The following is a 22,981-nucleotide window of genomic DNA, read 5'->3' as shown; positions in this document are numbered from 1 at the left end:
AATCACAGAACCAAATGACATGATAAAGGCCTGAATCATTCGCTATAACCTTTGAATTAAGATTCTCCCAATTTCAATGCACAGAGAACTGCAAAGTCTGCGTAAAGGACCTCAACCTCCAATAACTTACCGTGGCGACACACCTGCTGAACGCCAATTCAGCAACTAGCTGGTCATTTTACCAGTAATCAATAATTTGTGTGATTAGGAAAGTGATGCTCTTATTCCTAATTAAAGTAACTTTATTGACCTGGGTCCAAGTGCATCAGCATTTTGTCTGCTGGCTGCTCTGTATCTGACGGGCAGCTTCAAACGTACACACACAGTGCCCAGAGAGTGTGAGCGCCGTGGCAAACACAACTCATGTTTGCCCCAGCGTCAGTACAAGAGTACAAGAATGTATTAGCCTGTATTAGTTTAAATGCAATCACTTTTAAACGTACTCATACAAGGTGCATATGGACCAATGACTGTATATATAGATGGACAACGCTTCTCGATCTGCTCCCATTGTACATAATTGGTGCAAAAAATAGCCCCTGTGATAGGCACTGCCATCTTGCGATGGTGATATCATATGGAGCCAGAGACTGCGCAGAAGAGATCGGCGAGTGAAGCGGCCGTAGCCACTTCCGCTAACCAAAACACACACTTAACTTACCGAAAAAACAGCAAGGATCCCGCACACCGGCGTGTTTAACAGCAGAACAGCTTCTCTGTGTTTGTCTGAGGTTAACGTTCACAGGTTTTAGTTACGTTTCTGCTCACGGATCGTCCTCCGCTCTGCTCACCCGGAACAGATCGGCTGCAGGAGCCGAATTTGTCGACAGAGCTGTCAATCATCATTTTGACAGCATCAAATAACTAATTAAAAATAAACTTGTCAGAAAAATGAACACTTGGACGTAAATCAGCATGATAAGAACTAACTATAATGACAGAAACCATGTTTGAGAAAAATGTATTGGGTGTCTATTTTGATTTTATAGTTTGACTCATGTCCCATCTGTTAACATGGAGGAGGCAGGCTTTATGACCTATACTGCAGCCAGTCAGCAGGGGAGCGCTCGCAATGTTTTGGCTTCACTTTTAGGAAGCTGTCGTCCATGTTTTTATCCAGTCTATGATATGGACAGTTTGGCTTAATCATAAGCTGCAACTACCACACCAATACACTGAGCGGCTCTTTCAGGCCGAATGAAATGAATACACGAAGGCCTCATTCTTAAAATAATGATTGTGTGAGGGGTTTGAAAAGAGTCTAAAGAGATTTTAATTTTGTTACTGCCTGGAGTCTGCAAACTGCAACTTACACAAACTTAACTAGATGATGATGAGGTGTGAAGTGTGCGCAGACAACATGCAGACCTGATTTTTACAGTGCCACGCTCAGCAGGAACACAACGGAGAGAAGACAACAGTGAAAAGACTACAGTCCGCTTCTGCAGTCAGCGCAGTGACTTTCTTTCAGATGAGATCCGGCTCAGATTGACGATTAGGAGGACAGATGTTGGCAAGAAACACAAAGTGCATTGAAGTCTGTTCTTAATGGACTCACACTGTCAGCTCTGGACTGTATAACCCTGACAGAGCCAAAATACTAAACACTAATCATCAACACAACTTCACTATTTAAGCAGGAAGTGGAGGCCAATTTTACGCCATTAGCGATTCCCATCGGACATTTCTCGTGCAGGTCTAAATGAGCCATGTAGTGTGTCACATGGAAAGTGTCACCAAAGGCCGGCCTTTAAAAGCCAATAAAGGCATTCCTCAACGAGGAGCAAGGCGGTCAGCGCTCCACTATGTTCCACCTGGGTGTCAGTGACAAGCCCGCAGAGGTTCGAGCCGTAAGACATCCTCCTGCTACGCCCTGCACATCCTACATGTTTCCAATGACATGACCACTGCCGCCGACCGAGCCGAGACAAAGCTGAGCTTAGAGCAGGAATGGAGGACCAGAGATCAGAAGAGGAGAGACCAGCAGGGGATGTGATGGAGGTCAAAGTGGACGTGCAATCTGAGGATCCGGGTTCCACCCACGGTGACACGAGCTGGGCTCTGATTCACGACAGGGATCCCAGAGGAATCAACAGGAGTCTTAAGGTAACTAATGTGCACCGTCACGGGGATGTAATCCGCACATAAATCATGAGAGAACACAGGCTGAGGTAACTTCTGTCTTTAGAGAGAGCTCGGTAAAATAAACAAACCGGTGCTTTGCATACTGTACCACTCCTTTGCTCTCCACTGAACCAAATGTGACACGTATAATGTGACACAGAAGGACAGAGGATTCATGATGATATGGATAAATGTAACATAAATATAAAACTTGTTTGAGGAGCTTTTTGTTTAGTAAAAATGTTTATAGAGGCCTACAACTTCCTTCTTTTGTGCACAGTAATATATCAATGTAGTAAATATCAATATGCTGCATAACACTGACCTCAAGTGGACAAGATGATACACACAGCTCTACTGTATTGTTGCCCCTGCCTATAGGATGTACCAATGCTGCATTGACAAGCTTCCCATTGCTGTATATTCATGTGCACCATCATTTGTCATGTCAACACTGTGTAATAAAAACCTTTCCTGTCCACAGATCCATCTTCTAATAGTTATTTCTCGTACACTTTGGGGGGGAAAAAGTCCCCTGCAATCACTTACAGTCTTTGTGTGCGTGTCTGTGTGTGTATTGAGGTCACGTTTGAGGATGTGATTGCAGAGCCTCCATCTGTGCGCAGCTTTGATAAAGTGTGGCTGTGGAGTCACGCCCTGTTTGAGGTGGTCAGACTGTGGTGCTACCGCTTCATCTCCCTCCTGCTGGCTGTGCCGCTCTCTCTGGCTGCAGGGCTCCTCTTCGCCGTGCTCAGCTGCCTCCACATCTGGTAGGACGCTCCCCCCCCTCCACTGATACATGCAGGGAAGAAGTGCCAAGAGATTTTTGACAGATTTTTTCCAATCAGTGACATTAACTCTTGTTTTGTCCACTGCCCTGTATGTGTGCAGGTTGATCATGCCCTGTGTGCAGCTCCTTCTCATCAACATGCACTGGATCAGGACCGTGTGGAGCAGCATACTGAACATTCTCATCAGCCCCTACTTTAGAAGCATTGGAAAGAGCTGCAGCCGAATCACTGTCCATCTGGCAAGGGATGAAGACAGATAGAAAACACAATGTGTGAAAGTGTTTGGTTAACACAGAGAGAAGAGAGAAAAGCTGTGGTTACAGACTGCATACTAATTCCTTACAGGCTAATTATATTTGCATACGTCTTAAGTGGTCCCGCGAGTGGAATATGTTGGGTGAGATTCATTCAAACAATTTGATACACAATTAGTGAAAAAAACAAGCAAATGTGAATAAACCACTGTAATAAATGACAAAATTGTCCACTTATAAACCCATTCATCCATCTGTCATCTATTATCTATACCGCTTATCCTGCTCAGGGTCACGGGGCGCCGGGGCCTATGCCAGCTGTCATTGGGCAAGAGGCAGGATACACCCTGGACTGGTCGCCAGTCGATCGCAGGGGTGGCACACAGAGACAGACAAGCTTTCACACCGACGGGCAATTAGAGTCAACACTGAACCTTACAAGCATGTCTTTGGACTGTTGGAGGAAACTGGAGTACTTGGAGGGAAGACATGCATGCACGAGGAGAACATGAACTCCACACAGAAAGGCCCACCAAGTCCAGTATGGAACTCAAACTAGGAACCTGCTAGCTGTGAGGCGACAGCGCTAACCACCGTGCAGTCCACTTATGTACCCAGGAAATAATCATTTTTGGATGAACTGAAATAAAACATTTGTTGTTTCATATGACAAAGGACTGCACATTATTTTGTATGAGTGTACTAAGAGATGTTACCTTGTGAAGGTTATATTTAATACCCACAGATGTTATGACAGCACTAACAGAGATACAGTAGTGTGTATATTTTAAAACATATGGTCCCCTGCAGAAATCATCTTCATAAAAATGTATAGCTCACTGCAACTAAAAGTAGATTTGTTAGACTCTTCTAACTTTGATTTTAGAAAGGCAAAGTAAAGAAAGATGAGCATCTTTGTTGCCAACAATATTTGGACTTGGATCACGCAAAGATGATACACTTTAGTGAATAGTTTGATACTAAATAGGCTGGTTCCCTTTCTTGCTAAGAGTTAAATGAGGTACGGTGAATATGAAGCTACAGCCAGCATCTGGTTAGCCTAGCTTAGCATAAAGACGAGAATCATGGGGAAACTGGTTCTACAGGAAGTTTAGGTAACTTATGGGGACTATTTTTTAGTCATGTAACATCCAGGAGACTTGTAATAACCGAGATTAGTGGAGACTTCAGGCTAATACACAAAACTTCCCATTAAACAACAACTCTTAGTTTTGCTTTTTTTACAGTGTTTTTCCTCTATTTTTTTATGCTTTGAATAAACATGTAGTATTTGAGCATTCAGAGGTGCTGGCTGACAGATTTTGTTGCCATCAGACAGAACCATTCTTTCTTTTCTCCCCTTCTCCAGTCTTTATGCTAAGCTAACCGGCAGCTAGCGGTAGAGCAACGTATTAAAGTGACAGACATGAGTGTGGTATTATTTTTTTCTTTATCTCTCAGCGATATGAAAAAATATGTAGCAAAAATTCTGTAGCAAAATGTTGGCCTTTAGTAATTCATATAACTTGTAATGTATAAAGAAACATTTTGAATGAGTGACACACCCACCATTTATGAGCTAACCCAAGTAAGTGATACTCCCTCACCATTACATTCTACTGTATATGAGTCTAAACATAGGTCTGAGCACCCGGCATGTGTGTCTACATTAAATGGAAGACAGGGGCCGGTGCAGTCTCAGCTGATTGTTGACACCCACAGAGGCCGCGGTATGTCCACCATGACTCTTTGCTGAGCTATTTCTGTCTCTCTGCCTCCTAGCCGGCCTCCCCTCTCTCTCTCCATCCCAACGCCAAGAATACACCTCTAATTGGCTTGGCTCCCGATCACATACACTCCCATATCCCCCCTCCCTTCGTCTTCTGCCTCTGCCACTAGGGAACCAAGGCGATGTGTGCCAATCCACGCTCCCAAACTCACACTTCCTGTTCTGATCTTACACCCCACTGACTGAGATAAATAGCAACAGAGAGCTGGTGGCGCTATGAGCCCTTGTACTAGTTTTCCCTGGCACGCCCTCTTGTTGGGGTTTGTTTATGCAATATGCTGATATAGAAAGCCATGAGTGATAGCAACAACTGCACAGCTTAGGGAAGACTGAATCAGAGTTTTATTTTAGGGCACTATTGGATTTTATGGATGGGGCTTCGCTTTATCACAAATCACTGGAATAAAAGGCTTGCCTTTTGTGAACGCTATTATGCTCAGTCAAGGCTGTGAGTCCTTTAAATGAAGAAATCAATTTATTTTACAATGAAAACAGAGAGGAACAGCAGATTAAACATTTCCCTTCAATCTGAGACCAAGTGACTGAACTGCATCTGCTTTTTGAGGCCTCTCAGCTCGACATGTTTTCGGGCTTTGCAACCGCAATGAAACATTAGCAAACACATTACAGGCAAAACTCTCCAAACAAGACCCCCAAATAAAACAACATATTCCACTTGGGTCTTCTTGAGGTGAATATTTGGGGGAAAGAAATGTGTGCAAAATCTACATATACACGTCTCAATCATCGAAAATATATGACTAATATGTTGAAGACCCATTAAAAGATAGTTGGTTCATGAAACGATTAAACCAAACCCTCAGTATAATGTATCGTAGTATTACTCTACAGAGTGGTGTACTGTAAGGTGACAGTGACAGAAGAGGTACAGTAGAGTTCTTCAAACTGGCATAGAGTCAAAAAATAGGATGACATCTGCTTACGTAGTTGGACTGTGTTATGGACGTCTCACCACCTGACTTACAGAATCAGTCACGCTACTGTTATCCCTGCTCTCATGGTGATAGGCTCTACTTTTTGTTCATGTTTCTCTCCTCCGTTGTGCAATGTAGCTGTATACAAACAACAAAAAAAAAGTGTAATTTTTTCAGATGAGGTTTGGTATTAGGACACCAAAGTAAATCCAGAGCAGGAGGGTGTGTTTGCACTCCCTGCCTCACTCTGCAGTGGAAGTTCGTGCCAGTGTGCAAACCCTGCCCAGTTAGCCCCACAACCCCGTGTGAAATGTGACACAAGCCTGGGTTCTCCTTTACGGCATGCCTTTTCTGTCTGTGTGCATTACATTGTGTGTGTGTGTGGATACTTTCTCTGTGTGCGTGCGTGGGTGCCGGTGTGTGTGTGCAGGGTGGGGGTCAAGCCTCCATTTTTACCAGGACGTCTGCAGCAGCTGTCCACTGGCATGCCAGAGGGAGCGTCACAGTGGTGATACAGGGGTTCAGAAGTGGACTGAAGGCGTTTGATCCGTTTGGAAGGGTTTGACTCTTAGTTTCTCTGACCCGGTCCAGGACCTGCAGCACCACCATGGCGGATCAGTACCAGTACAACACCAACGAGGAGAAGATTGTGAAAGACAGCCACACCAAGGAGATCGATCTCATTAACAGAGACCCCAAGCAGATCAATGAGGACGTGGTGAAGGTTTGTGCAGCACGGACACACCGCCCTGTCACAGGAAGGATTACAGGAGTAAATGTGCAAAGTAGTTAGTAGGGACAAAGACATGGGAACAGGTTACTATACTGTCTGGAAAACCCTTAAATAGACTAAGAGCTATTCCCGTTGCAGAACAGAACGGTTATTTTGGGAATGGGGTAGAAGCTCGTGAAACTGATACACTCTGCCACCGTGATTTATTTAGGTTTGACCAATGTTTATCCTGATTGTTGCCATGTCAGTGCCACATAATATTTTCTGTAAAGACAAGGCTGAATATACATTTAGAATAGATTTGTTTGACTGCATGGAGTTCATGTAAACCTGGTGCATGTAGGCTGTAAATCGTGGGTTATGTGTTCAGTGTATGTTTAGTGTCTGCATGGCTCAGTTTGGAAGGACTTACGAGTCTGCTCAGGTCTGTTTCCAGGCATGAAAAAGATAAAGGTTATGTATTTTTAAACTGAACTTGACTAGTCGGGTCTAGAAGTAACATGGAGTGATAAAATAGCACTTCGTAATCCCTGAAGTCTATTCTTGTCTATTTTTGGCCTCACAACTACAATAAATCTGCAATATCTGTTCGAACGGTGTCTTTAGTTCTGGGTAATCCGATTCTCCAGCTCTAGATTGCACAGGTGTCCATCTAGTGCTTTTCTAAAGAACATCGATTGTCCTTCTGCCGAATGTGACTCCCGCAATCACTCTAAGAGCAGAAAGAGGCCCGACGTCAGAGAGAAAATATAAAACATGTCCAGCCATTCATTCAGAGGATGATCTCCGGCAGCGACTTCCCTTCAGGATTCTATCAAGTAGTTGGAAAGAAAAGAAAAAAAGGTTTTAGATGTGTCGCTGCATCTGGCTGCCATGATTACAGACAAGTTAATTAACATTTTAGAGCTGAGAATGGGAGAGTGTCCAAAAGAGCGGGTGGTGGATAGTAAAAACAACTAAAACCTTTACAATCGCTCTCATGCATTTTACATGAGGTGCTTTTAGAAAGATTTGGACGCCGCATTAAAAGCCTCTACATTAAGTTTTATTCCATTAAGTACGACACATTCTCTGGTTTTGCAGCTCTCACAATTATAATCCGCACACTCTACAAAGCCAAGTGCATATTACTTAGAGGCCACAGAGGTCTGGTGGAAAGAAATGGATAAAGGCCTTGTGCACTCAGGGATTTATATTTATAAAACCCTCTTTTTAATGTCCTCTCAGGTGGAGTTTGAGGATGTCATCGCAGAGCCTGACGGCACACACAGCCTGGATGGGGTGTGGAAGCTCAGCTACACCACCTTCACCGTCTCCAAGTACTGGTGCTACCGCATCCTGTCCGCTGTCTTCGGTATCCCCGTCGCTCTCCTCTGGGGCTTCCTGTTCGCCTGCATCTCCTTCTGCCACATCTGGGCCGTGGTTCCCTGCATCAAGAGCTGTCTGATCGAGTCGCAGTGCATCAGCCGCATCTACTCTCTCTGCATCCAGACCTTCTGCGACCCCTTCTTCGAAGCCCTGGGCAAGATCTTCAGCAGCGTGCGCGTGGCCCTGCGCAAGGAAGTCTAGGAACTCACCCGGTAGTGTTTGTTAGTGTGATCGGATGAAGTGTGGTTGCTTTTCTTTTTTTTTTTACACAAGAAGATCAGTCCTGGCATTTTGCTTGCTCCCTGATACTCCTCCTCCTCCTCCTCCCCTCATCACATGCTCCAGCAGATTCTCTGTGACAGCTGCAGCAGGCGGCGTGGTTCTGTGACAGCTCCGGCACACACGCAAGGAGCACTGGAAGCCTCGGTGCTCCTCGGTGAGGGAGACGAGGGCCGCCTGGCATGAGGAGGATCTCTCTGCCCTCATTTCTTTGTATCACAAAAAGCTCAGACAATCGCTCAACTTTGACAACACATAGAATGGACTGAATCACACTGCTGCACCTGTGGACGCTGCCGCCTGTTCGCATTACATTTGGCCTTTCTTAACACTTACATTGATGCTGTATGTTGCTGCGTGTGGAATTTTTAAACTTTATATTGACTGAATTTGAAAATCATAGATGTAACCAAATAAAAAAGAAAAAAGAGGTGAATGTTATGTTTTATGATTTTGTCCAATAGAAAAGTTCTGATACATTTGCGAAACTAACATTTTTTGGAAACTTGCAGATATAAGAAATATATGCAGCCTGTTTCTGCCAAGTATAAGTCATAATATTGAGAAACCTTCTCAATATTTTGACTTAGTGATTTTGTATCTCAAAATAATGACATAGTATCTAAAAATAATGATTTAGTATCTCAATATCTCGACTTAGTGTTTAAAAATAACAACTTAGTATCTAAAAATAATGACTTAGTATCTTAATATCTTGACTTAGTATCTCAAAATAATGACTTAGTATCTAGAAATAATGACTTAGTATCTCAAAATAATGACTTAGTATCTCAAAATAATGACTTAATATCTCAAAATAATGACTTAGTATCTAGAAATAATGACTTAGTATCTCAAAATAATGACTTAGTATCTCAAAATAATGACTTAATATCTCAAAATAATGACTTAGTATCTCAAAATAATGACTTAGTATCTCAAAATAATGACTTAGTATCTCAATATCTCGACTTACTTACTCAAAATAATGACTTTGTATCTAAAAATAATGACTTAGTATCTAGAAATAAAGACTTAGTATCTCAATATCTCGACTTGGTATCTAAAAATAATGACTTAGTATCTCAAAATAATGACTTAGTATCTACAAATATTAAATTAGTATCTCAATATCTTGACTTAGTATCTAAAAATAATGACTTAGTATCTCAAAATAAAGACTTAGTATCTCTATATCTCGACTTGGTATCTAAAAATAATGACTTAGTATCTCAAAATAATGACTTAGTATCTACAAATATTAACTTACTTTCTCAATATTTCGACTTAGTATATCTATATTGAGATTCTGAAATGTTGAAATATTGAGAAAGTTGCCCAATATAATGACTTACAGGATAGTTTTTTCTTCTTCCATGTGGCGGTAACAGGCTTCCGTAGCGATGTGCTTGCAACCAACCATGTTGATAATTTATTTCCTTCTATCAAAGTGTGATGAGTAGTATTTTAGATGTCAAACAATGTTCACACATACCTTACTACGAGCCCCATGTAAATGTTCCTCTGTGTTATTTTCATTATGTAGGAATTCACACACAACACATTTGTTGCTGATTTGCCCTGTTGCTTAAAAGATTGAAAGTAATATAAAGATACGTTACACATGATAAAACTGTCCTTATAATAAGCTGGTTCAGAGTTTGCTTGACGTATAAAATGTGTAATATTTCATATCATTGTGAGAGGCTTGAGAAATACATTTTTAAGATTTACCAAACATCTTGTTTCTGTGATATTTTTGGACCGTCCAGACACACTACATGTTGCTGTTATGAATCTTTTATGTGCTTCTCGTCTGTATCTGAGATCCATTATTGATGATTCAGTGTCGCCACACCCTCTGCATTGTTTATAGCCTTAGGTTGTTATTTCCTGGCCGATACATTCTTGTACATCGTCATGCACAATTACAGTTTTAATGAGCAAAAAATGCACACTGTTATAAAGCATTATTCTGACTAATGAGCTGTATTAATTTGCGTAACTGATGAGCAGAAGTGATTTATCGGCCAAAGCTTTTCAGTGACAATGAACATGTTTGAAAAAATGAATATGTTTGGTTTAATTAAAATACATTAAGGAACTATACTATAGGAATACAGATGTCATCATTGTATTTATGTAGTTATGTATATTTTTTAATTTATCAAAAAATTAATGATACAATGATATAATACAGTTGGATGTTACGGCAATAACTAAACTTTTCCAAAGCTTTTAACTGTAGTTGGAGGTGTTGTAAGGAGGGAGAAAGCTATCTTTTTTAAGTTTCAGTTTCTCTCGACTAAACTTGAACTTTTATAAGGCAGGACCAATAGAAGAAATAGTATGTTGGATTATTATTGCACATTTGCTTTTGTTCATGTCGCTCCTGTTCATCACAAATGGTAAATGATGTTCTGTATGGTTCCCATTCAAACAGCTCATTTACTAGAAACACTTATAATGAACACAAACACAACTGACTAAACAGCAGCCTCATATTTAATGAGCTTGGCAACAAAGAATGCACGGCTGAATTCCTGCCCAGTGTTTACCTTCGATGTCACTTCCTGCAGGATACTGCACCACCTCACGAAATGAACGTTGCCTCGAGAAACATCCGAACACAAGATACTTAAGGTCACTTCAGTAGTCGCTACACTATCCGCATTTCACACCCGTAATGCACTTTGGGGCTGAGGTGAACAGGATGTTCAAAGTTTCAATGTGCTGCCAAAACTGTGCAGGAACTCAGTGACGTTATTGATTCAGGGTGGACAAACATCCCCGTAGGATATTCCCAGCAGCCGTGCCAAGCATTTCCGCAGCCATTAGAGGAGGCCAAAAGAGCTCTAATGAGCCTCAGCTAGAGGTGTAAGTAACACAGAGCATTTGTGATGCTTTCATTGTTTCTTTTATTTTTCAACTGTTTTTAAAACCATTAGCAGTGACAACCAGGACATATCACACCTCACAAGTAACAATTTACATGTATGCAATCCATTGCAAATGTGACAAAGTGAACAACACGTTTATGACAGGTGATCGATGTCATCATCATCGCGAGTCCATAAGCTGGTGACATCAAATGAATCAATAGTGTGTTTGGCTAAAGCTGATAGCAGTTAACATTCAGACATGATCTTTTCCTTTACTTATCTGCACTGCAAATATGTGAATATATACAATGTACATTTAAAACAAGTAAAATATAAAAACAAACAAAACCCAGAAAGATTCAGTTGATTGCTCAGCTTGGTACATGATTATCGCACGTGTTTTTATGAGCAAAATATCCAACCTTAATAATAATCTGTACATTTTTATATTACATAATTAAATTTCACTTTACACTGTAAAGTTCTGTAAATAAAAGAATTAAGACATTTGTTTTACCTCCCCTTGGCTTCAGAGGTATCCAAGGGAGTAAAACTGCTTGAAATGCTATGGGCGACGGCATGTGGTGAAAGGCAGGCTGGGCTTAAAGAGAGGGCGGGATGCTTATGTGCTGGAAGTCTGTGTGATGCTCCTCTGACTGCTCGTGCTCTTTATGACAAACATCGAGGAGTTGCTCTTGTGACTGGAGTCAAAGTCACGCTCACAGTGGCACTGGGATGACTTGAGGTAGCGAGAGGAGCAACACAGAAAGTTCTGCCGGAGATCGTGGAACAGATGCCCGGCGAAGCACATGTAGATCCAGGGGTTACAGCAGCTGTTGAGGCTGGCCAGCAGCATGGAGATGATGAAGGGCATGGCTGCAGGAGAAGAGAGAGAGAGAGAGGAGAGTTATGGAGCTGTCACAAAGTAAGGGAAGCAGTAGATTGTTTTCTCTCAAATAAGTAAAGCTGTCAGCGGCTGGCAGAAAATTCATCTTCAACCAATTGTATAATGTACAAAGAAAAAATAAAAAGCCATGTGAGTGACGTAGTTGCACAGCAATGTTCATCAGTCTGACCCCTGTCCCGCTGCAAGATAAACTGCCATGAATTGTGGGACAAATATTCGCACTCCCCATGAGATGACGCTTAACAATTGTGGCTAACCCCTGACTTTTCATGAGGTTCACTTTTAAGCTAATTTTCTCAAATATTATTCACGGTATTGCCTTGAGATTTTTACATACTTCTATGCCACACCTTTGGATGATTTTTTAGTAGGTATTTCCTTACTTTCAATAATATTCATTAAAATACAGAACTAATCAATTATCATCAGCCTAAGCTGCTCTTTAGAGCTAACTAGCAGCTTGCTAACTACCTTCCTAGCTAAAACAAGAGCTAACTAGCCATTTTTAGCATGTTAACTGTCTAAAGTAGAACACAGTTAACATTACATGCTAACAATAACTAGCTAACATTGTTGCAAGCATGTTAGCATACATATGTTAGCTCTGGATGCTTGTTAATAATTAGTACATCCTCATTGAGGAACTAGCGCACACGTAGCCTCGTATAGTCGTGTTTCCTTTCACCCATTTTCCATTTTTATTCCACTGTAGCAAATCCGAGAACTTTGAGGAAGGACAGCTTCTTTATACTTTAGCTCAAGGATGAGAGATGAACACAAAATCATTTAAATGGTGACCTTTTACAACAAGAAAGACGTCAGTATTTCCTAAAACAAAGCAAATTCCTGAAAAAAAAAAAACACCTGGAAACAGAAGGGGAAATGTGGAGTGATACGTCACCTGCAGTGACACGTTTGATGACATTTACGCTACGTCTACTCCCCCATCCCTCTGACATTTGGCAAATTACTTTTGGATTCATTGTAATTGGGTTGCAGCCCGTATTTAACCTCTTCATTCTGATTGCTAATCTCTCGTTCAGCCTGCCTGCGCTCCTGCTACTCTCATGTTGTCTCTAATGACAGTCCCTGAGCCCGAACCAAATTTGTTCAGCACAAATGATCTCTGGAAAGGCACACAAGTTGCACACCCAATTAATAATAATTTATATTAGCCGTTAGGGGTTTGATTCATGAGACTTAAACATGAGTTTAAATTAGTGTCGATCATTTCATTAGCCCTCTATTACCGTGACAAAGGTTTTATAATCCAAGTTTGAGTTAGGGCAGCATTGTAACTAAGATGTACGAATAAAGATGGCAGAAAAACTTTATAAATATTGAAAATATGGTTTTAGGTGGGAAAGACAATTAGAATTAATTACCAAAAACCAACCCTGTAAGATGCGCTTAAAGACTAATAGGCTACAATGCTGCTGACGTGGATGGAGGAATTCACTTGATTGGAGACAGTGTAATGTACGAACTGGTTGTTATCAAGCATTCCCATCAGGGTGGATGAGAGCAGAGTCTGGAAATTAATTTGAATAATGGGGTGGACAATCACCAAGACATCTTCTCTGAATTAGCTCATGGTTTCTTTCACAAAAGAAGGATAAATCTCACCGAAAATTAAACGGCAGACCAATCATCCCCCGGGTGCAACATCTGTCTGAGTGTCAGAGCTGCACTGTGAGGCCCAAAACACTCTTCAGTGATTCATTAATGAGCACTGATAACGCTGATTGTTAACTGAGCATTAGCAGTAATCCTATTTACATTTACACATTCAAAACCGCTCCCTGTTCATATTACACTCCTTTATCTTTCTTTAGGCACTATATAGGACCTAACCTTTATAAAACATGTTACACTTGCAGATTGAACACTGAGCTTTGTGTCCATTAATGCAGATCAATAGAGCAGCGAGTGTGACTCAGCATCGGAGGCCACCAGGCTCAGCAGGGGGGGAGATGTTTGTGCCCACAGAATCTTTGGGGAACTTGTGTGAGTGTGTGAGTCAGGGTTTAACCTTCAGGTGTTTTTGTCCTCTACATAATGGATCCTTTTAAGCTGTTAACTGAGAAATAGCAGTGACGTCTCTCTGACGAAGCTCGGAGGAGTTAGACATTTAACTGTTCTATGATATTCCTTTAAATCAGATTGATAGTCACAAAGAGGAGCTAAGAGTAGTCCACTTCCTGTCTGTGAAAGGTCCTAGCTTAGTCAGTCAAAGTCGCAAAATGTGATTTAATATCTTAATCGTTTAATGCAATTTGGCTTTATATGGGCAACATTTCAAAATAAAGTAAAAAATTTGGTCCAATTTTGTCTAAAAGAATGGTCCTGCATCTTGTGAAATGTGCTCATTCGCTTTCTCAGTGAGAGTCAGGACAGGAAGATAACTCCCAAACCTTTTATCTTGACAATAAATCTGAAGCTGAGGTTTATGAACTAGTACTAAAAAGCCGGGCTGGAGAGGTGTGTAGGCGTCCGCTCACAGACTCCCTCTTCTCGCAGAAACTGCTGCTTTTTCATCCTGTTTCTGCGAGGAGCGGCCTTTTAGAGACCGACAGCAACCTTTAGGAAGTAAACCTCCTTTTATGTAGCGGTGTCAGCTTGATTGATGGAAAAAGAGGAGTAAAAACAACAAGTTTTTATCAGGTGAATCTCAGAGGACATGGAGGTAACCGGTTTCCTAGGTGGTGTCAGTCGCTCACAAACATGCACCTTTTTTTCCTGAACCTTAGGAAAATTGCCATCATTCAACAATTCTACTTTCTTTGCGCTAATCTTCTTATTTGAAAAGTTGATATATTATATTGCAAAATAATGACCTACTATGTGATACCATAAACTGTGTTTGAGATCAGCTGCTGCAAATATTTGCAGTCTCTATTTGCTCCTCACTGGTTGCTCACTTTCACTACAATATCAACATATTTCGTTTATTTGGACCAAAAGAACAATTAAATTTTTTTTAAAAAAAGTCATAATAAAACTCGTTTCTCTTCCTAATTCACCAAATTAACCACAATTAACGGTAACGCTTTATATTAAGGTCCTTCAATAAACGTTAGTTTATAGGTAATAAGACCCTTATAAGATTCTTATTAACATTAAACATATGTTAATAAGACAATATAAGTGTTAATAAAAGTATCATAATCATGTTTATTGTTAGATTATAAGATATTTATAAGCACTTACAAGAAACTTGTAAACAATTTAAGACAGCTTAAGAGTGTTAATAAAGTCTGTAATCGCTTATAATTGTTTATAATTACATTATAAACTCATTCATCGAGTCTTACTCACTTACCTATTATGCCATTGTTAAGCTTTACATTTGCTTTATTAAGATGAATACATACTTTAGTATGTAGTAGTTAACAATTAAGTATGCGCTTATTAACAGCTAATTATGATTTTTTGCAGCTACTGTATCTAAAGCGAGAACAGTGCCTTATTAAGGTTAATGAATCCTTTATTATGCACTTATTAACAGTTAGGGTTAGTGTGTTTTTTTTTTTTGCCAGAACATTTTATTTGTACGTAATGATTTATACATTTAATCAATCTTGAACCCCCTTGTAGAGCTCATTACAAATGGGAGCTGCAAAAAGCATAGTTAAATGCTTTTAACCAATTAACCACAACTACAACATCTAACTTAATAACTGAATGTTTCCTGAAACTGCGTCTGTTTTTTTTACATTAGGATTATCTGAAACACGTCTTTCTGTTCTCAGCTGTCCTTGCTCAGTTTGCCGAGTATGACTCTAATGGACACTTATCTACACACACACAGGTGACACTACAGCCTATCTTTTGTACACAAAACCCTGGCACGTGTCACTGCCGATTCTGGCCTTTCTGAGTGTTGATCACGTGGAAGAAAAAAGGCCATCAGACATCCGCCTCCCACCCCCCTCTATTTTCTTTTCCATTCAAAGGCTGGAGCACCTGTCGCTCTTGTTCTTGCTTCTGAAACGTTCAGTATCGCTATGAGATGAGCCAATTACTTTCATTTCATCAGTGCATCCAGCCGTAAGCCTTCTCAGCGTAGAAGAATCGGATGACAGCTTTGTGTATTGTGTAACTGTTTAGCTGAAACGGGTAAGTAGCTGGTGTAAACATGCATCTGAAAGAGGATGACAGCAGCACACAGTGAGCTGCAACCTTGTGTGTAAGATGCAGAAGAGAAGAGCGAAGGCCTGAAAATAAAAGTCAGTTTACTTTCTCCAGGCCAAGAAACTTCCTGACTATATTTTTAGCTTGTGTAAGGTGTTTTTGAGAAAATATTCCTTTTTACTAACTACAGCTACAGTAAAGCTATGAGGGATGGAAACTGAACAATATTTGACATGTCATAAATGCCCCTTACATCAAATAACCACATTCAGCCCCTTTCAAAATTAAACACATCTTTCCTTTTCACAGAGCTTTTACTTATCATGCCTTTCACTTCTACGCAAATGTACTGAAGTAAAGGCAAGAGCACAGCGGCTCAGTGCAAATCCACCGTGAAGTTAAAGTCAAACTGGTGCATTAAATCTTCTCTACTTTTATGGGTGTGGTTACAGCCCAGTGGATCGATAAATATAGGGCCCACATACAGTAAACGGCTGCTAAGTGGCTGCTTGGTGGCCCATCGCGGTTAAATGTCAACGACGCTCTCCAACGTGCCCCACAGGCACAAATACAAGCTGCTTGGCGCGTGGTGGCGCACACTAATTTGATTAATGATTAGCCGTCAGTTGGTCTCTGCAGCGTGAGGACGAGGAGGGTGAGGGAAACTTGGGAAATTCTGTGGGCAGCTTTGAAGGCCTTATCACTGATGTTTATTACCACACAACAGGTGTAACGTTAAAGCGTGCGGTGCTCCTGATTAACCCTGAACCAGCAGAGAGTTCGGCCTCTGGATTTTCCTTCTGGACTTCAAGTATCGATGCTTAATACTGAGCAGTTAAGTCATTCCTCGCCTGTACCTGTTATTTACCCTTTTATCTACCCTTAAGTAAAGTAGAACATCATTCTGAGTATTACTGAGTAGACAGGTCCCTCATAAAGTCTTAATTATCTCACAGTTACGAACCCTTTTTGGGTCACTTAAGTTAGAGCGGTGTATCATACTATATATATATTATTATACATATATTTTATCTAAACTGTCTTTGATCCCACGATATACAAGAGACTGATATAATGTGAGACCTCTCACGTGACCTCTGATCTCTCCTGTGGTGGATGCGAAATACAATCATCATCAACGTCATGTTCTGCCGACATGTTTTTGACGTAAGCTATACTTGTGGTTACCTTTCACAGTGTTACATTTCCATTGTATATAATGGATTTGAACTTGGCTAACGTTAGCCTGCAGGCTAATGCTCTGTTAGCAGTGGTTTTTGAAAGACTTCTCAGATCGTATGCACATGTTGGCCTGATACACGCAGGACTACTTTTAAAGTGGTTCCAATAAATTTCCTATCATTAGCCTTAATGTGTTACAAAAAAGTAATATGCAGACTTAAGCTAACTAGCCACATGTTCTTTTTGCCTTTACACTTTTTGTGGTTTTGTTGTTGTCGAGTATGAACTGTTTATTTTGTCTTCATTAAGATGCAGTGAGGAGGTGGAGCTCCAGAGCCTGGAATGGTGGGTGTAACTGTGAACTTAATCTAATGATCATTATGGTCGTCTTTAACCAGAATGTTTTTATTTTTATTTGTCAGTTTCTTCTGTTTTTATAGTTATAGCAAAAAAGTCAAATCAAGAATAATGAAAAGTAAAGAAAGAGTCACGTTTCTGGTGTTGATTTAGTTAAAGTAATCGTATGATAATGATGTTTTAATGAGGGACTACTGAGCACTCATCATGATGCATCGCCTTATTTTAGGGTCCAAAAAACCGTAATGCCCTATTAGCTCCCTGATCGTCTCCTAATCATTGACTCATTCAGTAATTCTTCAGAATTTGATCAGAGGTCACACATTTACTAATGAATCACCAGGAGTCTCTTCCTCACTCAAAACTGTCACAATGTTTTCCAAGCGTCTGTTTTTACAACACGCAGATGAAATTGTCAAAAATGTACTCTATTTATTTTGGCTTATTTTTATTTATTTATTTTTTCCAGTGTCACCCCTCCAGCGCTGCGGTCAGAGCTTCGGCTCAATCGCTGTGCTCTCTGTGATCCGCACCGCACCCTGGCTGGGTTATCAAACCTCACAATGAAAATCTCAACTGGCTTTATCCACATATCAGAAATTAAAAGTCATGGACCTGACCAAATCCAACGAATATACCAGCATAAACATAAATCAATGTTTTTTTTGTGTGTGTTTGTGTGACAGTTTGCTCCAACAGGTTAAGCCAGCGCTGGGACCCTCGTGCGTAAAGATGCGCAGGACAAGAAGGATGCGGCAGTTAAAGATCCTCATCCATTCATTGACTCGATAATAAATAAATAATAATGTAGAATCCTGTTCTGAAACGTTTCAGATGCGTAATGACATTATGAATGTACATCAATCTTTGCGCACCATCTGCGCGCACTCCCTAATATTAAACTATATAAATTCAACCTACCCTCACGAGGCGCAGCTGGATCCCACGCAGACCACATCTGGACGGAGAAAAAGGGGGTCCAACAGACGATATAAGCCACGACGATCACAAAAGTCATTTTCACTGTGGTGATCTTCGCCTTGGAGATGAGCTTCACGCTGCTCACGCGCGCCAGCGTGTTGCCTTTGGATGTTTTGGGCGTCAGGCTTATGCACTGCTCCCGCCGGGTTTTCAGTTTAAAGTTTTGCCATATTTTGAAGCTTATCAACCCGTAACAAATGCTCAGTATCGCCACTGGAATGATGTATATGGTGAGACTGATCCATGTGATGTAAGCTTTGGCTCCCCACGGCTTTACGAAGTCGCCCCAGCAGTCATACACTCCTGATCCGGGAGAGCCGACCTCTATCAGGGAGAAAATAAACATCTGCGGGATACTGAAGAGCAGGCTCAGCACCCAGGAAAAGATCACATAGAAACGGTCCTTTCTCCTGTGCAAAGACCGGAGAGGCTGACATATGGCTAAACACCTGTCTACAGACATCAAAACCAACATGTAGGTAGAGGCAAACATCCCAACGACCTGCAGGTATTTCACCAACCTGCACAGAATGTCCGGTCCGTAGAACCGAAATGTAATGTCCCAGATAAGTTGAGGGAGAACTTGAAATATCGCCACAACCAGATCTGCGATGCTCAAGTGCTTCATGAAGTAATACATGCGGGACTGGCTGTGCTTGGTGGTGTGGATGGCCAGCAGGACGCACAGGTTCCCCGCCAGCGCCAGGAACAGCACCAGAGCGAGCACAGTCACCTCCACCTTCGCCACCTCCTCATTCCGCTTCAGGGGGTTCGTCTGGTTCAACCAACCGGTCCCGTTGTGGAGGCTTGAGTTCCGCCATGATTCGTTAAATTGCCAAAAGTCACTTTCGTTTGAGATACTTTCCATTGCCGCAGTCTTGTCCTCTGCAGATGCGTCAGGGGTGTGCAGTCATGCAACGGCTGGAACTGTCACCTGGTGGGTGATAAGTGGCTTCCTCGCGTCCACAGAGGTGACAAGACGGATAGTGAAGCTCAAAACATGTTCCGTAAGTGATAAACGAGGTTTGGCTGAACCTCTTCACCCATGGTTTCAAAAAACTAAAGACACTTGAGAGGAGAAGAGGGAATTTTTCCACTCATCTAATTAATTTGTCAAATTTGACCCAATTTGTGCGCCAAAATTAAGTCAACTTACTGGTCATAAGTCTACAATGTGGAGCTACAAAAAGAGCAAAACGAGGGTTTAAAATCAGGAGAAGTTCACCTCCCTGGTCATGTGTAATTCTCCAAAATTAAAGTGCAAATCGAAAAAAAAGCAGGTTTATGGTCCAGAAAACATAAATATAATATATATGTCTACTAAAACTCAGAGGCAAACTCTAAACGTTAAAATATTACGAGACAAAAACGCTGCAGAAATCGAGCGCTCCATCATCTTCTGTGCTGAGAAACAGAATGGCCAACACCTCAGCTCATGAGCCCCTGTTATATCTGTCCCCAGTTCAAAGAGTAAACAGTTCTACCCATCAGCACCACAAGGGGGCGATGTGAGTCATTCATCAGTAGCCTCCCTGTCCCGCTCTGCAGGCTGAAGCCTCAAGCCTCCTCTGAGCAAGAACCCCCCAAATCTCTGAATCAATCCGAGTCAAGGATTTTGCTTTATAATGAAGCACATCTGGGAAGAATTGTGTTGTCAATGGGGGTAATAATGGCGTGAAGCCTTTGATGAGCATCTTTAGCATTGGAACGTATTTTTAGACTGTGCCATAATCTGGGGAGCAAATGAGTAATAACCTGATCAAACATGGACGGGCTAAAATTTAATTAAAAAATTGTATTTATAATGAGAAAAAAGCAGTGAAATTTAGTTTCTCTTGAATGTATTGATCGACATTGTAAATCGACCCTGTCTGGCTTCATTAGAGGACATTCAAAATTAGCTAACAGCATTTCTTGTGTTGCTCTAAATAGACTCTGAGGTGTGCCATCACCAAGGCAACTCTCTCTATCCCTCTGCTTTTCAATTAGAACATAAGTTTGCCGGCACATTAAATAACCCAAACCTTTGTCACAATCCGGACAACAGCCGTAAATTCCTGCGCACATGTTCCGACAAAAAAAGACGGAACGTGATGTCAAGATGATTTTTACGGTCCACATGAAAAGGCTCATTAGACTCTGGGCTCATGACTCAGCTGCTGCGAGCTTTGAGGAAAACCTTGAGGGAATGATATGATTTACTTTTGTGTGGACTTTCGGGGGGGTGCAATGTTGTGTGAAGCCCATGTTAATGTCCATGTGCTAAATTCCGGTGATTCCTCTGAACACACATCTCTTCCTTCTTCACATTCACAGCTGCATGGGAATTCTGGACTTAAATGATAATGATTATTATGTAACTGATGGTTAAATTCAGCAACTTTGTCACACCAAGGCTGAAAGTTATAAGTATTTAGAAAAGGGATTTGTCTACAACCGTGCTGCTCTTTAAATTTCCAGCAGCACACCCGGTGGGAAAAGGCCTCCGGTCCTATCTCCGCCGCAGAGTTGTTCCCCCTTTTTTTCTGGCTTCTGGTTTTGGAAAATGGCAGCTCCGCAGGAATTTCAAAGCAGCAACACAAAGATAGAAGATGATTCAGCGCTGGCTGTAAAATCAAACGGACAAAACAAGATGGTACATTAAATCTAATGATGTGACTCGTGAGTTTGGAATTAATTGCTTAACGAGCGACATTATTGGTGAGCCACATGAAATGAGCCCGCAAGAGGAATGAGACTGGATATATTGTGAAAACAACAACAGTATAACAAGTGCAATTTTCCGGCAATGAAAATTGGAAAAGTTTGGTATGGTTAGAACATCGCGGCAGCTCCGCAGAAAGTAATAAGCTGATTGATGAGAGATCATCGCTTCATGAAAGGAATACAGCGCTGTGTTTTCCAAAGTTTCATGAGTTAGTGTTGCAAAGTTTTAAAGAAGTTTAACAGGGAGATGGATTACTGAGACTGATAACAAGATGTCCAAAGTTTTGGTGTGGTTGAGACGGAGGAAATAAATGTGCAAGACGTTAGAGGTGAGAGTTTTAAAGTTTCCTGAAAGTCAACTTCCTGTCAAGTGAGTCAAATGCCACAGTAGCCTTTTAAAGCATTTCAGTTAGATAAGATTAAAGGTTACGGTTATTGTTAGAAATGATGTGTCCAGTTAAGGCCCTTATCCTCCCAAGTCTGCATTTCGAGACTCAATATGTCATAACAAGTTGGCATGTCTGTCTCATTTCAAAGATTCCTCCGACATGCAGCCGAGAAACACAGTCTGAATTTGGAGCACACAACCTGCTGTATGATAACTTCGGGATTTTTTAACCTAGACCCTATTTTCCCATGTGTTTGTGTGTAAGTGACTAATGGAGACAACAGTTATTGAAATCGATCCAGTATTCGGGGGGGAGCACCGGCCGGCAGCCGCGAAATGAGATACAATGTAACTAAACGGGGCACCGCGCATACGCCATATACAGCCACTAAAAGCGCTTGTTTTTGCTACTGACAGGCTCAGATCGTTATAATAAGTGTCTGATAACCCTGTGGCAGCCATGCTACTTTACCTTATGCTCTCTGTTGTTGTCTGTAACCAAGTCTCGCTCACGGAGAAGTCTCGCGCGAGACCGTAGTTGTTGCAGAAGAAGGAGAGGGGAGGGAATCGTAGAAATCAGATAAATCTCCATGACGATATTTTAGATAGCACTGAGCAACGCTTTCTGTACTCCAACACAACAAACGGCACTTCTCCCTCTCCCTCTTCGTCTTCGTCTTCTCTTTCTCCTCTATGACGTTGAAAAATCCCAGAGTTATCCTTTAAGTATCTCACAACTCACAGTGTGCTGCTCAGTTGTTTTTATGCAGCATTCCCATGTTATTTATCATCTTGTAAAATCCAGAAATAATCAGGCAATCACCTCATATTTACCAGGTATCCAAGCTCAGATAATCAGCCACAGTTAGTTCTGACCAAGTAATGTGATTGGACAAGAGGCCTTCCATGAGTGCTGATAGAGCGTATAACTGCACTGGAACTTTTAACCATGTGTCACTCATCTCAGGTGTTCTGAATACAGCTACTTAATGTTACAGCACGCAGTCTAATGAATCACACAGGCTATCAAAGCAACTGTCAACAGACTCGTATCACGGGGCCGGTTGAGCTCAGCGGTTAAATCGTGCATCTCATGTACAGAGGCTTAGTCCCTTAAAGCAGGCCCTGCATTCTCCCACCCTCTGCCCTTAGCTGCATGTCGTCCCCACTC

At 41.4% G+C, this 22,981-nt stretch overlaps 3 protein-coding genes across 3 annotated transcripts; 2 read left to right on the top strand and 1 right to left on the bottom strand.

Annotated features, from left to right (window-relative positions):
• The first annotated feature begins 1,989 nt into the window (after positions 1-1,989).
• On the top strand, positions 1,990-3,175 carry LOC138606536 (caveolin-2-like). The gene is made up of 3 exons (XM_069679001.1): positions 1,990-2,106; positions 2,707-2,894; positions 3,016-3,175. The coding sequence occupies exons 1-3, from the start codon at positions 1,996-1,998 to the stop codon at positions 3,173-3,175; spliced, it is 459 nt and encodes a 152-aa protein (XP_069535102.1). The 5' UTR covers positions 1,990-1,995.
• A 3,223-nt stretch (positions 3,176-6,398) lies between these two features.
• On the top strand, positions 6,399-10,359 carry cav3 (caveolin 3). The gene is made up of 2 exons (XM_069678442.1): positions 6,399-6,617; positions 7,854-10,359. Exons 1-2 carry the CDS (start codon positions 6,501-6,503, stop codon positions 8,193-8,195), a joined length of 459 nt encoding a protein of 152 aa, XP_069534543.1. The 5' UTR covers positions 6,399-6,500; the 3' UTR covers positions 8,196-10,359.
• Positions 10,360-11,229: 870 nt separating this feature from the next.
• On the bottom strand, positions 11,230-19,840 carry oxtra (oxytocin receptor a). The gene is made up of 2 exons (XM_069677755.1): positions 18,657-19,840; positions 11,230-12,031 (listed from the first exon to the last, which is right to left on the bottom strand). The coding sequence occupies exons 1-2, from the start codon at positions 19,582-19,584 to the stop codon at positions 11,778-11,780; spliced, it is 1,182 nt and encodes a 393-aa protein (XP_069533856.1). The 5' UTR covers positions 19,585-19,840; the 3' UTR covers positions 11,230-11,777.
• Between the last annotated feature and the right edge of the window lie 3,141 nt (positions 19,841-22,981).

This window comes from Semicossyphus pulcher, unplaced genomic scaffold (genome assembly GCF_022749685.1).
Source record: "Semicossyphus pulcher isolate SPU_LCO1_2020_fin unplaced genomic scaffold, fSemPul1.0.p SCAF_3, whole genome shotgun sequence".
Taxonomy (NCBI): domain Eukaryota; kingdom Metazoa; phylum Chordata; class Actinopteri; order Labriformes; family Labridae; genus Semicossyphus; species Semicossyphus pulcher.
This window is presented reverse-complemented; position numbering and strand designations above follow the sequence as displayed.